This window comes from Erinaceus europaeus, chromosome 1 (genome assembly GCF_950295315.1).
Source record: "Erinaceus europaeus chromosome 1, mEriEur2.1, whole genome shotgun sequence".
In the NCBI taxonomy this organism is placed as follows: Eukaryota; Metazoa; Chordata; class Mammalia; order Eulipotyphla; family Erinaceidae; genus Erinaceus; species Erinaceus europaeus.
This window is the reverse complement of record NC_080162.1, coordinates 85,842,023-85,856,702: the sequence shown is the minus strand read 5'-3', so window position 1 is coordinate 85,856,702 and position 14,680 is coordinate 85,842,023. Positions and strand designations below refer to the sequence as shown.

Sequence of the window (14,680 nt, the reverse complement as noted above, 5' to 3'; positions counted from 1 at the left end):
ACTAACGATGGTGGATGGATGTTAATGTATAGGTTATCAGATTTGTGAATGGGAGGTAGATGGATGGTATATAAATGGGTAGATGAGCATGTGAGCGAATAGTTAAATAGATGGATAGGGGAATGAATGATATATATAATCTACAAGTTACACAACTAAATTTGAACCCAAAATGTGCCTGACTCTACAAACTGGATGCCTTCTATTGCCCCTTTGACTCACAGAAAACAACTTTCAACTCAGCTTAGTTCTCATTCTAGATTTGAACAAGAGTCTACCTCCCACAGTATAAATCTATTCCAGAGGCTCCGTGCCTCAAGCTGAGCCAACCTCTCTTCTCTTGCATTATGGACACAGAGGGGGTCAGGCTGTGGCACACTGGATTAAGAGCACATAGTACTAAGTTCTAGGATATGGGTTCAAGTCTCCAGCTCCTCAGCTGCAGTGGAGACACTTCACAAGCAGTGAAGTAGGTCTGCAGGTGGCTCTCTTTCTTTTCTTTTTTTTTATATTTATTTTCCTTTTTGTTGCCCTTGTTGTTTTTCATTGTTGTTGTAGTTATTGTTATTGATGTCGTCATTGTTAGATAGGACAGAGAAAATGGAGAGAGGAGGGGAAGACAGAAAAGGGGAGAGAAAGATAGACACATGCAGACCTCCTTCACCATGTGTAAAGTGACTCCCCTGCAGGTAGGGAGCCGGGGCCTCAAACTGGGATCCTTATGCTAGTCCTTAAACTTTGCACCATGTACGCTTAACCCGCTGAGCTACTGCCTGACTCCCGGTGTCTCTCTTTCTATCCCCCCCTTCCCCTCTTAATTTATGGCTGTCTCTATCCAATAAATGAAGATAATAATAATGATTATGATGATGAAGAAGAAGAAAACTGATTTAGAAAACTTTAGGAACACAGGGACATGTGAGGTCCCTTATATCCCAAGAGGTGTCTTGGCCAGCAGAGCAGTAAATCTGCATCCAGAATCTTGTATTTCATATTGAAATGGTGACTGTTTGCTGAGTTCAGAGACATAAATAATTTATTTTGATAATCTCCCTCTGAGTGACACTTTCCTAATGAAATGTCTTATTTTGGAGTAGAATGAGTTCATTATCAGAAGGTCTCCTTTGCCACCAGGGCAGCCAGAGATAACAGGACAGGCAGGTGCTTTGTGTAATCTGTTTGGAAGTCTCTGGGGCCTCTGGCAGCCATCCTTGCCTCAGCAGTGGCAGAATATCACTGATGGATGTGTATTTTATAAAGCCTGTGTTCTTTCTCTGTCAGAGCCATAAGCAGCCTGCTGCCTTTGTGGTCACCCAGCACCCTCTACCCAACACCGTCGCAGACTTCTGGAGGCTGGTGTTTGATTATAACTGCTCCTCCGTGGTGATGCTGAATGAGATGGACACTGCCCAGGTAAGAAAAGGCCTGGCTGCTGTCCTGGGTGCTTGAACACGGTACTGTTCACACAAGTATAACACTTGTGTCCAAGTGTTGGAGGGAAAGCTTTGAGAATCAGCTCAGAACTTCCTCTGTTCCATCCACTTGCCCTCTAATGGCCACTGTCTACCTATGAGCTTACTTGGCAGCAAGCCTATCATGCTGCCTGCGGAGGCCAGGGGTCTCCTGCCAGACCCTGTTATACTTGCACTCTCCCATTTCTAGCTATGACTCCTCCTGCCTATAAACTCTATCTATCCCCATCCAGGATCAGATTCCATTGCTACACCCTCCTGGGTCTTGTTCCAAATCACACAGAACTCACAGCAGTATATATCTATTCCAGAGGCTCCCTGCCTCAAGCTGAGCCAACATCTCTTCTCTTGCATTATGGACACAGAGGGGGTCAGGCTGTGGCACACTGTGAGGCTGTCTCACCTGGCTCAGCTGCTCTCTAACCCTGAAGACTAGACTAGTGCCTGGCCACACCAACTGGCCCTGCCCCTTCTGAACTGCAGTCAGAACTCACAGAGCCTGGAACTTGCACCTTGGCTCCTTGGCCCATTGACCATCCCACCATTCCCCAAGTTCATTGCCCATAACTTGTGTCTCAGCGGGCTTCATGCCCAAGTTCCTCAGGCTTTGGCAGCTCCAAGTAATGTGTGTCTACAGCATATCCCCACACATAGGACACAGGTTCCTTATCATGGGACATTTTCTAGAACCCTATCCCAAACCACAGGATAGCCATTCTGGGGTAAAGGTGAGAATGAACTTTCAGGTTTTTGCATAGGGATCCTTTCACTGCCTTGAAGCAAACTCAAAGGAACGCACCCCTGTGTCCCTGTGTGAACGCTGGTCTTGTGCAGGCTTCGTGTGGGAATTTTTTTAATAAATAAATAAAATGGATCTGAGCTATAGCCTCAGCCCTCGAGGAGTATTGCTACAGAGACAGATGAGCAAATTGTCCCAACCCTGTGTGGCAGCGTTATAATAGAGGTCAACAGCAAAGTGCTGTGCTGGCCGGGAACAGGGAGCAATTAATTCAGCCCAGAGGGTGAGGGAAGATTTCAAAAAGAAGGTGACTTTGGCCTTGAAGAAGGCAGCAGAGATTTGGGCATGTGGAGGATGAAGTCGCTGAGAAAAGACAGTCTAAGCAGAGGGACTAGCAGAGGCAAAGGCCAGGTAGGGTGAATATGTAAGCTTGTCTGTGGCATAGATCCTGGTGCAATATAATATGCCTGGGTGAGGGAGTCTGTCCAAAGAAGCAAAAAAGGGGAGGAGGAGAGAGAGAAGAAAAGGGAGACGGAGAACAACAACAACAACAAGAAGAAAAGAGGGACTCTATAAAATGTAACAGGACCCAGCTTGCAGAGGGCTGCCCACACCAAGCTAATGAATTTGGACTTTAGTCTGTAGTGTGATAAATGTTAGAGTCACTTTACAACAAACAGAATGGTTTCTTTGAGTAAACACGTTTGTGTAATCCCATTATATAAAAAACAAGTATGATCAATAGCTGCTGCTATTGAACAGATAGTAGGGACTGGGATCCTACTCATTCTAATTTTTTGGCTTCTCCTTCTGCCCCATGGATAGTTAACCTCAGTCAGAGCCAACTGACAGACCAAGTGACAGGCTTGCTGGATAAAGAAAGGTTCAGGGAGGTGTGAGGTCCTTAGTATGTGGAAGAAAGTACACGCAGCCAGTGAGAGGCCACAGGAATGCTGGCTGTTTCCATTGGCTAGCTTCCACCTTTATTGCTTTCTTTGTTTTTAAGGGTGGGAGCAGGCTGCCAGCCACCTACACACACCTCCACCACCACCACCACCTCCCTGCCTCAGGCTGCCAGGCCAACTTCTATTCTTCTGTCTTCATCTGTCCCCATTCGTCTTTACCACTTATTTCTGTCCATTGTTACTGCCACTTCTGCATATTCTTCTCCCAAAGAGCCATTATACCTTCAGCTTACATCAGGTGCACCACACCATCTATGTCAGGTATGGAGGGTACTGTGTACACAACACAGTCTTTCAGCCAAAGCTGAACGCTTGCTCTGAGTCCAGGCATAGCCCTGTACTGACAACCACTCTGGAGGTCTTTGTTCCTGGGAACAAAGCTAGACAATGCTTGCTCTATGAGAAAGAGAGAGAGAGTGAAAGAGCTTAGGCAGTGGGATGTGTGAAGATCTGTGAGGAGGAAAAGCTGCTGGGTAAATCTGGAAAACTGGAGATGGGAAAGGAGAATGTTGCTGAGATGCTGATCTAAACTGTGGAGGTGGGTGAAAAGGCATGCGTGAGACAGCTCAAGTCCACAGGTGCAGGAAGCATGTGGGTATGGGAGGTGAATGAGAAGTCATGTCATATGGCAGGGTTTCTAGTCTGGGCAGCCAGGCATCTGGGGAAGGCAGGTGGAGGGTGACTGGAATAGTGAGCAGGAAGGGTGGGTAGACAGGAAAAGGAGCAGAGCATAATGAATAAAATTGATTCAGCTTGGACTGTGCATGTGAGAAATCATCAGAAGAGATTCTATTCATAAGCTCATTCAGCCCATGTTTATTAAGTATCTGTTATTTGCCAGAAACTATTCTAGGTGCTTGGAATGCTTGAGTGAACAGGACAGAGAAAGCAAAGCAAAAATTTCCCATTTTTTCCCAATGTCTATTCTAAAGCAGAGGAGACAGTAAACAAATATTCTGTAATGTATTCAACTATATGTTAAAAGTGTCAAGTGTATGGAAAAGGAAAAGAAGAGGGCAGAGTAATGAAGATTTGGAAAGCTGTGTGGGGGCCTGGGGTACAACTGCAATGGAGTTGCCAGGGTGGGCCCTATTGAGACCATAACTGAGTGCAGATTTGGGAAGTGAGAGAATGAAGCATGAGACCATCTCAGGAAAGAGCATCCTAGGCAGGAGTAGTGACTCACACCAGAAATCTTATATGGACACATGTCTGCCACATTTGAGAAATGACAGAGGTGACTGTGACTGAGTAGAGCAAGTGTGGGAACTGGGAGTCACAGCAGGGTGGGGTCAGGGATGGTCATGGAGTTCCTAGGAAGAACTTAGGGTTATACTTTAAGAGAAATGGGGACCTATTGTGGTTTTGAGCAGGGGAGTGACTTGAAATACTCTGACTTTTTAAATTAGTGACTTAATAACAATTAGTGACTAACAAGATTGTAGGATAAGAGGGTTACAATTCCATATAATTCCCACAACCAGAGTTCTGTATCCATCCCATCTTCTCCACTGGAAGCTTCCCTGTTCTTTATCCCTCTGGAAGTATGGACCAAAATTCTTTATGGGGGGCAGAAGGTGGAAGGTCTGGCTTCTGTAATTGCTTCTCAGCTGGACATGGGTGATGGCAGGTCATTCCATACCCCATGCCTGTTTCTGTCTTTCCCCAGTGGAGTAGAGCTCTCAAGAAGAGAGGTTCTAGGACACATTGGTGAAGTCATCTGCTCAGGAAAGTCAGGATGGCATAATGGTAACATCTGCAACTTGGTGGCTGAAAAGATAAAATATAAAGCAGTAGGGGTCGGGCTGTAGAGCAGCCGGTTAAGCGCACATGGCGCAAAGCACAAGGACTGGCATAAGTATACCAGTTTGAGCCCCAGGCTTCCCACCTGCAGGGGGGGGTCTCTTCACAAGCAGTGAAGCAGGTCTGCAGGTGTCTATCTTTCTCTCCCCCTCTCTGTCTACTCCTTCCCTCTCAATTTCCCTCTGTCCTTTTCAACGACAATGACAACAATACAACAATAATAATAACAACAATGATAAACAAGGGCAACAAAAGGGAAAAAATGACCTCTTAAGAGCAGTGGATTCAAAGTGCAGGCAGAGTCTCAGCAATAACCCTGGAGGCAAGAAAAAAATACATATAAAGCAGTAAGATACAAAGCAGGAAAAATTGTTTAATCAACAGGAACCTAAATGTAAGAACAGAGCAGATGGGACTAAGGGTCTCATATTTTTAAAGCCTCGCTTTGGCTACTATATTGAGAGTATTGGTACAAGAAAAAAGAAAGTTGTTACTAAAAGTGCAAGGAGAGGGAACAGAGAGGAGGCTTCTGTAATAATCTGGGTGACAGGTGAGGACAGTTTACACCTAAGTGGTAGCAATGTAGTTGGATCCTCTAGGTAACTACAGCAAAATGCCCTATCAGGTAGAATATGGACTGGAGAACAAAAGAGGAATCAAGGATCAATTTAAGTATCTGATGGCTCAGGGAGAGATAATTGGAACCTATGTAACCAGGATATTTAATGGGTTCCCATAAAAACAATGCCCCCTGTAGAGTTCCAAATTAAAAGGCATCACCTCCCTCTTCCTTTGCCAGAAAAATAAATAAATAAATAAAATAATGAATTCTGCTCCATGAAACCATAAGTGAAGTAGAGAAAGCCTGTTCAGTGTTCTCTTTTTCTTTCTAACATTTTCAGGAGATTAATGGTTTACAGTTGACAGTAAATACAGTTGTTGGTATATGTTTAAAATTTCTGTTTTAAAGGGAATAGATAGCATAATGGTTATGCAAAGAGACTCTCATACCTGAGGCTCCAAAGGCCCAGGTTCAATCCCCTGTACCACCATAAGCCAGAGCTGAGCAGTGCTCTGGTTAAAAAAAAAAAAAAAATTCTCAGTTTTCTGAAAAAACACTCTAGCCCCCCTCCCCCCATGCCTAGCTCCTCCTTCATGCTCCTGCTTCAGTACCTGAACTCCCCCACCCACCAGAGGCCTTTGCTTTGGTACAATACGCCAAATCCAGTCCAAGTTCTTCTTTGTGTTTCCTCCCTTCTGTTCTTACTTCTCAGCTTTTTTTTTTTTGAAAAACCAAAGCTCAGGTAGGCACAGATGAGGAGTTTCAAATAACCTCACTTTGAGACATACAGGGAAGCCAGGGTCAAGGACATTGGCTTTAACTCCTTCTCCAAGTCCTAAGTGAATGAAGATCAGCCTGCCTCCGATATTAGTATAGGGTGAGAATTGATTCTTTAAATGCAAAGACATCAGGCTCAGCAGTGCCCTAAAGTTGACTGCCATATGCAGCTGGCAAACATCCCCTGAAATCAGTGGATGAATAGAGCACTTATTGATATAAATATCATCATCACAACAGCTGGGCGCCTTGCAAAAATAAACAGTGACACAGTACTAACATCAGAAAAGCCACCCTCAGCACCTGGAGAGGCGGCTTTTTGAAGTGGCATCAGCATTTGTCTGCCAGTATGCTCATGCCAAGGCAGACACAGCTTTCACCAACCCAGCAATATGGACAGGTCTGATTAAGTCCCTGGCATCATTAGACAGCTCCCCAGTGAATCAATGCCACATCCTGGAAACCACAGGGTTTGTGTTTGGGGGTTGTGGTGGGCTTACCTGTGTTTTACAGCAAAATAAGGTTGAGTGAGGAAAGGATTCCGTCAGCTACCACCAGTCATAAATGGTCTTCCATTCTCCCCTGTGGCTGCTATTCAAAGATAATTATGAAGAGTGGGGCCACAAGAAAAGAAATCACCAAGCAACTACATTTGGCCCTAGAGATTTGTCAGACTCTTTGAGATGCTAAAAGGCCTGTGGTCAGATTAATGGAGCAGAATTCTAGAATCACAGCACCTAGTAAGTGACACCATAATTTCTCATGAGTAAATGGGGGCAGGGGAGCTTTTCAACCACACCCAATGGCATTGAAAATATTTCATCCAGATTTTGTAGTCCTTATGGCTAGACCAGAGTCCATAAGAAGCAGACACCATAAAGTCCTTTGCATGGTTATATTGCACCCGCCACATTGCTTAAAAATCTCCAGAGCATCCTCTCTGCCAGCCATAGGGTAGGCTGTGTGGCAGGCAGAGTACTACCCCTCCCCTACCCCATATCTTGACTGTGTTACCTTATACGGTAAAAGGGACTTTGCAGATATAATAAAATGAAGGATCTTGAACTGAGTTATCCATGTTGGCCCAATATTAGAGCCTTTGGAAGAGGAAAATAAAAGGGTTTCAGAGTCATAAGGCTATGTGACAACAGAAGCTGAAATTACAATGATTGGATCACAAATCAAGGAATCCTGGCAGCTTCTCCAGCTGGGATCCAGGTTCCAGCATGAGTGCTGGATTGAGTGAATTAACCTAAAATACTATCAGCAGTGAGAGAGGAGTCTGGAGGGGGATCCACTCAAGCCCAGAGTTTTATCCACTGTGCCACTCTCAGCTTGCTGGAACAAACCATTTTAAAGTATATTTCAGGGCTGGAGAGACAGCATAATGCTTATACATAAGACTGTCGTGCCTGAGACTCCAAGGTCCAAAATTCAATCTCTAGCACCATCATAAGGCTGGTTTAAAAAGAAAAAAAAGGGTTTAAATTATATTTCAGTGCACCTTAGTTTTGTTAGATGAAAGAGAAAAGTTAAATAACAGCATAGCTTTGGGCAATTAGGACTCTTTCCTAAGGTTCCTATGATTCATAGTGGTGGAGGCAAGGAAAGTCAGTCCAAGGTCTTCCCTCTTTCATAAAATATATGACAGAGTCATCTGAATTGGTTTTAAAATCCTAATCAGTAGTTATAAAAAATATGTAAACAAGTTCTATAAAGAGACAAAGATAGAACTTTAAAACTAACCTTAACACCGTGGTCAGTTAAAAATGACAGTGTGAAGGTGAAGCAGTGGGCACAGAGCAAGGGGCATCAAAAGAAAAGCAAAGGGACAGCAATCAAAGCATATCTCCATGTCTCTCTTCAATTCATGCTCTCAACAACCACGCATGGAGTGAATAACACAACCCCCAAGGTATGGGTGGAAGCTTACTCATGTGGTAGCTGCATCAGAGTTTGCTTCCAGAAAAAAAGTGGGAGTTTAGACAAATATCGACAGAAGAAAGTAGGATACACAGAAGGCATCGACTCAAGGCAGATTCTTGAAAGGGGTATTAAAGAACCAGGTGAATTCTGTGGCTTAAGAAAGGAACGTATTTCGTGGTTTGGGACACCTCCGCAATGGATGGGGCATTGGACTCTCAAGCATGAGGTCCTGAGTTCATTCCCCAGCAGCACATGTACCAGAGAAATGTCTGGTTCTTTCTCTCCTCCTTTCTCACTAATAAATAAAATATTAAAAATAAAAGAAAGGAACATATTTCAAGGTGGAGGTGGAAGAGCTGAAAAGCAAGGAGTAGAAGAGGCTAGTGGTTTGTGTTATCTGATAGAGGAATGTATTACCCCCTCAACCATGGGTGAGGAGGTGAAGCCCAGCTAAACATTTAAGAGTGAAGCTGTGATATTCAACCTTCATATCTTCAACCCAGTGGGTTGCTATGATATGAACCCCTTTTTGCCCCAGTAAAGTCTGAGCTGGATCTTACACATGAACTTGAGCATTGGACTTCCTTGAAATTCCCAGCTATTTGGGGGATAGACAGTAAATTTATCCACAAGATGGGTAATAGGAAAGAATCACTTCTATTTAAAGCTTCAGAGGAATAGAAAATTGGCTGACATTGCAATTACTCAAATTAACACCGAGACTTAGGTAAGTTAAGAAACTGGCTTAAGGCAAACCAGCAACCAAATGACTAGAGCTTGAACTTGAGTCTCTTGAGTCTAGATTTCTCATTCTACTGTTATCCCATAATTCCAGTGGGGACAGAGGTGAAAATTTTTGCAAAGTCAGGTTGGTGACTGACAGAGATGTTGTTTGTATTTTAGTATCATGTTAGGCTGTGCTTTCTCAAGCCAAAAGAAAAATAGATAGTAATGCTTACTACTTGCACTGCAGGCACAATAAAAGGAAAAAACAGTTCTGAAATATTATTCCTATTATTCTCAGAGGATGAAGAGTTTGTCTCTCTCTCACTTCAAAAACAGGACTACTCTGTCCTTATGCCAGATACAGCAACAAAATACAAATCAAAAAAAAAAGGAAATGAACAACACCCAACTGATTTGTTTTAATAGGAAACATTACTTTCTGCTCCCTATATTCAAATACCCCAAATTAGCACTTCTCAGGCACCAGAGTAATGGAACTCTTGCTTAAATGGTGGCAAAAAAAAAAAAAAAAAAAAAAAAAAAAAAACTTCACCATCCCTAGTTGGAGGTCATGTGGTGGGATGTGTGACTTTAAATAGATCTACTGCCTGGGCCTCAATGTCCCAACCTATAAAATAAGTAGAACCTTTCAGAGCAGTGGTTTCCAAGGTGGCTGTAAGGAAGTTGACAGAAGAAAGCAACAAGCTATCTCCAAAGTCCTTACAAATCAAAGGAGGTGAGCAGAAGTGGGCTGGAGGAATCATGCTGTTGTCCTGGCATGGAAAACACAATATCTCTAGCTTTGGGCTAGAACTAGAGCAGAGGGGCAGTTGAGTTTATGGACAAAATACAAGAAAATAAACTGTTAACTAAGGAATAGCTTTAGCTTAGGAAATTAAAGCTTTCAAAATGGTGAGTCTGTGGAGAGAAAATGAGAAATATTGGCAGGTTTTCTAGAAAATATCTAGACCACAAAATATCTAAGACTTAAGTCAAGTAAAGGATACTCCTTAGTATTAGTGCCACATGGCTAAGCTGTCTGTATCTTTTCTGGAAGGTTTAGGTGAGAATTCATTTCTTGGGCAATGGAAGATAGCATAATGGTTATGCAGAGAGACTCTCATGCCTGAGACTCTGATGTTCCAGGTTCAAGCCCCCAAACCACCAGCCACCATAAACCAGAGCTGATTAGTGCTCTGGTAAAAAAAAAAAAGTCCATTTCTTACCAAATATCTAGAAGCTTATTGAAGATGCTGTGATTCATAGTATCTGTTATTTATTGGGTTCTGTCCCCAGCATCACATATGCCACAGTGATGCTCTGGTTCTTTCTTCCTCTATCACCACCCCCACACACACATATAAATAAAAAAATAAACAAAAAATGAATACATCTTGAAACTGTCTATTTCAGAAATAGGTTCATATGCTAGTTGTCATTCAACTAATTGCAGACAGCATGCGTATTCCAGTGACTAACAAGCTTTCTGATTCTATCAGCAAGAACATGATTTCAAATAGTGAGATTGCCTCCACATTTGTTACATTTCACATGTGAACTTGCACCTTCAAAGGACATCTTTTCATGGCTCAGACAGCTTTTGGAAGATCACTAGGTGGAATAATGTATGTCAGCTGTTCCTGGCTGTCCTCACAAGCTTCACGACTTTCACTTGGTTGAACTTGTCCTGGCAAAAAAAAAAAAAAAAATAGCAAAGGCTTTTCTGGAAAAAACTTGGCCATTTCTAAATCATCAGAAATACCTGAATTCGCTTCCCTTTCCAGCTGTGTATTTGGCACTTCCTGAGTATATCCGCAGGGTAAAGTCCTCCCTTCAGGCAGGCAACGGCACCCCTCCCCAGACTGGTGGGTAAGAAAAAGAGGGAGAACTAGGATATAAGGTGGAAAAAGATCATTGGTCTGGATTCTAGATTTCAGAATTTGAATCTGTTCTTGAAGACAGTGACTTCACAAGTTTTTCATGTCATAAAGAAAAGGGCAAATTTACACTGAGTATGCCTGTGGCCCTCAGGTCATCTGGGTCCTTGGTTTTGAAGAACCAAGTGAATTTCCTTGAGACATGCTTTCTGGGGCCATAGAAAACTGTAAGTGATAAGGGAGGTGGCACAGCAGGCAAAGCACCAGACTTCCTTGCTTAGATTCCAAGTTTGACCTCCTATACTTCAGATGCCAGAGTAAAACTCTGATTCTCTTTAATAATTTAAAATAAATAAACATAAGCATTTTCACCCTCTTTTGGGTGACTGCACCCTGTATTGAAAAGAAAAGAAGAGAAGAGAAAAGGAAAGAGAAGAGAAGAAAAAAGAAAAGAAAAGAAAAGAAAAATCTATAAGGCTGTCTCCCCATGAGGTCTATAAGTTGCCAATTCTTACGTGCATTATCTGTATCATTTATATTTGGAGTCTCTGCCCCATTTCTGTTGTTTATTATTAGTGATTTAATGTTGTTTTACAAAATTGTAAGCTAACAGGAGTATAATTCCATTTTTAATATTTTAACTTTATGTAATTTGAAAGGACAGAGAGAAATTTAGAGGGGAGTGTTAGCGAGCAAAATCAAACCACCATCCACTGCAAGGAAGCAAAAGATGTCTATTCACGAATTGTAATCCGGGCCGAGATGGTGACTGGTGTTAGTCTACCAAGCTCGACCCTGAACAAGGCTCAAACCACACAATTTATAGGAATTCAGACTCCACTCAGGGAGGGGGGAACACATCACCTTATTAGCCTATATCCAATCATTTCAAACTTATCAATAGCCTGATCCATTCAGAATAAAGCATGGGCTAGTTCTAAACATCACACCAGACCAATAGGTCCCCACCTAAGTGGGAGGGGGTCACCACATTCCTTTGCTCTTTGTTGGGACCACCTGGCCATCTGTTTGTAATTCATCAGGCCATCTGTTTGTAATTCATCAGGCCATCTGTTTGAACTACCTGGTGACAGTATCCCTATGCAAAGGTCATGAGGAGATCTGTTCACTGCAGGGTCTGTTAAAGTAATTGATGGCCTTTTAAGTTCTGTTGAGGGGAAAAGGGCAAGGAATTTCCCACCTCACTGGGCAGGAGGGCAAAAAGCAACTATATTTAAACTATTCTTAAAACTCAAAAGCGATTATACTTATAACTATTCTATAGTTACTGCCTCTAACAAGGAGAGTGATAGCAGAAAGAGACAGATAGCCACTTGCAGCTCTGCTTCACTGATCATGAATCTTCCCCCTGCAGGTGGGAGCTGGGAGGCTTGAACCCAGGTCCTTGTGCACTGTAATGTGTGCACTTAACCAGGTAGGCCATAGTCCATCCCTACAGTATAATCCCATACATTCCCACCACCAGATTTCTGTGTCCCATCCCCTCCAATGAAAACTGCAGTAATTCTCCCAAGGTTACCAATATGGGATGATTTTATAACTATCTATCTTTATCTATGTATACAGATACATAGATAAAATACATAGATATATTTTCCCTTATTTTTTAAATAGTTCTGCTTTTACATCCTTTCTAAATCACCCTTATACCTTCTACTATTTCCAAGTATATTTCCTTCTTTCCTCTTCTCTCTCAGAGAAGCAAAACCTTGCCTGGCTTCCTCTGGTTTTTTTTGTTTGTTTGTTTGTTTGGTTGGTTGGTTTTCCCAGATTTACTTCCCTTTTGTTGATGGCATAAAAACAAGATTCCCGATGGTGGAATGGGGCTACAAAACCTTCTGGTTTACTTCCCCTAACATTTCTCCCACACTGGGAGTACAGACCAAAATTCTTTTGGGGGTGCAAAAAGTGGGAGTCTTGGATTCTGTAATTGATTCTCCACTGGAGATGGGGATTGGCAGGTCAACCCATACTCTACCCTGCTTCTATATTTCCCTAGGGGGGTTCGGATCTGCCCCATTTCCACGTTCCCCAAGGAGCAAATCTCAGCCCCTTCCTGGTTTCCACAAGAAATTCAGATGCCATGCACATGCTACTATAAATGTGATAAATATTTTGGTGGCTAAGATGGGGTCCCACTGATTTTTTTTCATGCCCATTCACTGATTTTGCTACATTCCCTTCTTTTCCATTTCCTGGAGCAATAGCTCTGTGTTTTGACATGAGCAATAATGCCTCCTTAACCAGAATGCCACCCCTGCCCACTGCTAACCCAAGCTGGCTGATCAGGAACTGTCACAAAGAGCTATCCTTTGGTTATCATCCTAAAGAAAAAAAATTCATAAGGATTATTAAGTGAAGGGGAAAGATAGAGCCCTTCACTCTATCCATATGGTTTTGATTGACCCCACACCCACACTACCTCATAATTACAGCTCACATTTGCTGAGTGCTGACTACTTCCAGATTCCTGTGCTAAGTCAACACAATGAGATTCACAACCACTCCCAACTAATCAGAAGCTCAAGTTACTGTGTCACTCAACTAGAAAGGGACAGAGCTATGATTTGAACCCAAGATATTTCAAGTAGATACCCACCTCCTTTTGCTGACTGTTTACATGGACCAAATAGCAGTTTGGTTCCCAGAAGCGCAAACTCAGCTCTGAATTCCAGGACAGACTTGTGCTAAACCCTAGAGGGTGTTTCTCGTGAGAATCACTTCTAAGTCCCAAAGCCTTACTGGGAAGGGGACACATGGCTTCCCTTCTCTCTCCTGCTTCCCCCTTCTCTCTCCTGCTTCCTCTGGCTAGATTAGGCATGATGCTCCAAGCTGTGGAGAGACCTAATGGTCCTTGGCAGCTCAAATACCGTATCTTCCCACACATCATCCTCCTGAATGTTACCCATGTGTGGTCACTCTGCTTGCTGATGTGGTCATGCGAATTAGGGAACTCGAGTGAATGGATAGCTCTGATTTAGGCTGAGAAGGACCCTGCAACCTTCCCAAGCCCTCTGGGCATTATGGGAGAGTGACCTGGAAAATCAAATGCAGACAAGTGTCCTGAAATAGAGGCGTCTTATTTGAGGCATAGTAGAACCCATTAGCTTGAAAAATTGGTCTGGAAATCTTATTAAAAGAGACAAATCATTCTGCATTCTCTCCTGACTAAAAATATTGGGGATAATAGACTTTCCCTGCTGCTTCTGACCCATGTACCTCATGTCAGGATCACAGCCAAGTCCTAGAAAAGCCAAATTCAATGCAGGTGATAAAGTCAATTATTTTCTTTCTAATGTGCCACTCTGATTAATTCTGATTTCTCTGGCTAGCCGTAGACTTGTCTGTACTAGACTCTCATTACTGTGAAGGTTGCAAGGCAGAAGAGCCAATGGCAAAGAGAAATGAAGCTCAAATTGTGGATTTGTCATTATTGCACAGCTTGGATGATGACTCTCCGGTTACAGAGGCTCCTGTAATGAGTCTCCTGTGTGTGTGTGTGTGTGTGTGTGTGTGTGTGTGTGTGTGTGTGTGTGTGTGTGTGTGTGTAGGGACACACTCACACTCCTCCTACTTCAATAGGTTTAATTAACCCTTGAGGGAAATACCTGCAAATCAAAGGGACATAGTCTTAAGAAAAGTCTTAAGAAACTTAACTTTGTGGGGAGTCGGGCTGTAGTGCAGCGGGTTAAGCACAGGTGGCACAAAGCACAAGTACCTGCGGAAGGATCCTGGTTTGAGCCCTCGGCTCCCCACCTGCCTGGGAGTCGCTTCACAGGTGGTGAAGCAGGTCTGAAGGTGTCTATCTTTCT

The 14,680-nt window shown here is 43.0% G+C and overlaps 1 protein-coding gene across 11 annotated transcripts in view; it reads left to right on the top strand.

Moving 5' to 3' along the window:
* The window catches only part of PTPRT (protein tyrosine phosphatase receptor type T), a 1,549,072-nt gene that overhangs the window by 1,518,323 nt on the left and 16,069 nt on the right, over positions 1-14,680 (top strand). For 8 of the 11 annotated variants that reach the window (XM_060190255.1, XM_060190247.1, XM_060190236.1 and 5 more), the window contains one exon: positions 1,282-1,413. In XM_060190255.1, the coding sequence (XP_060046238.1) occupies positions 1,282-1,413 (132 nt within the window). Of the gene's footprint in view, positions 1-1,281; positions 1,414-12,222; positions 12,283-14,680 lie in introns of all 11 variants that reach the window. The other 3 variants (XM_060190244.1, XM_060190260.1, XM_060190228.1) reach the window with 1 other exon arrangement.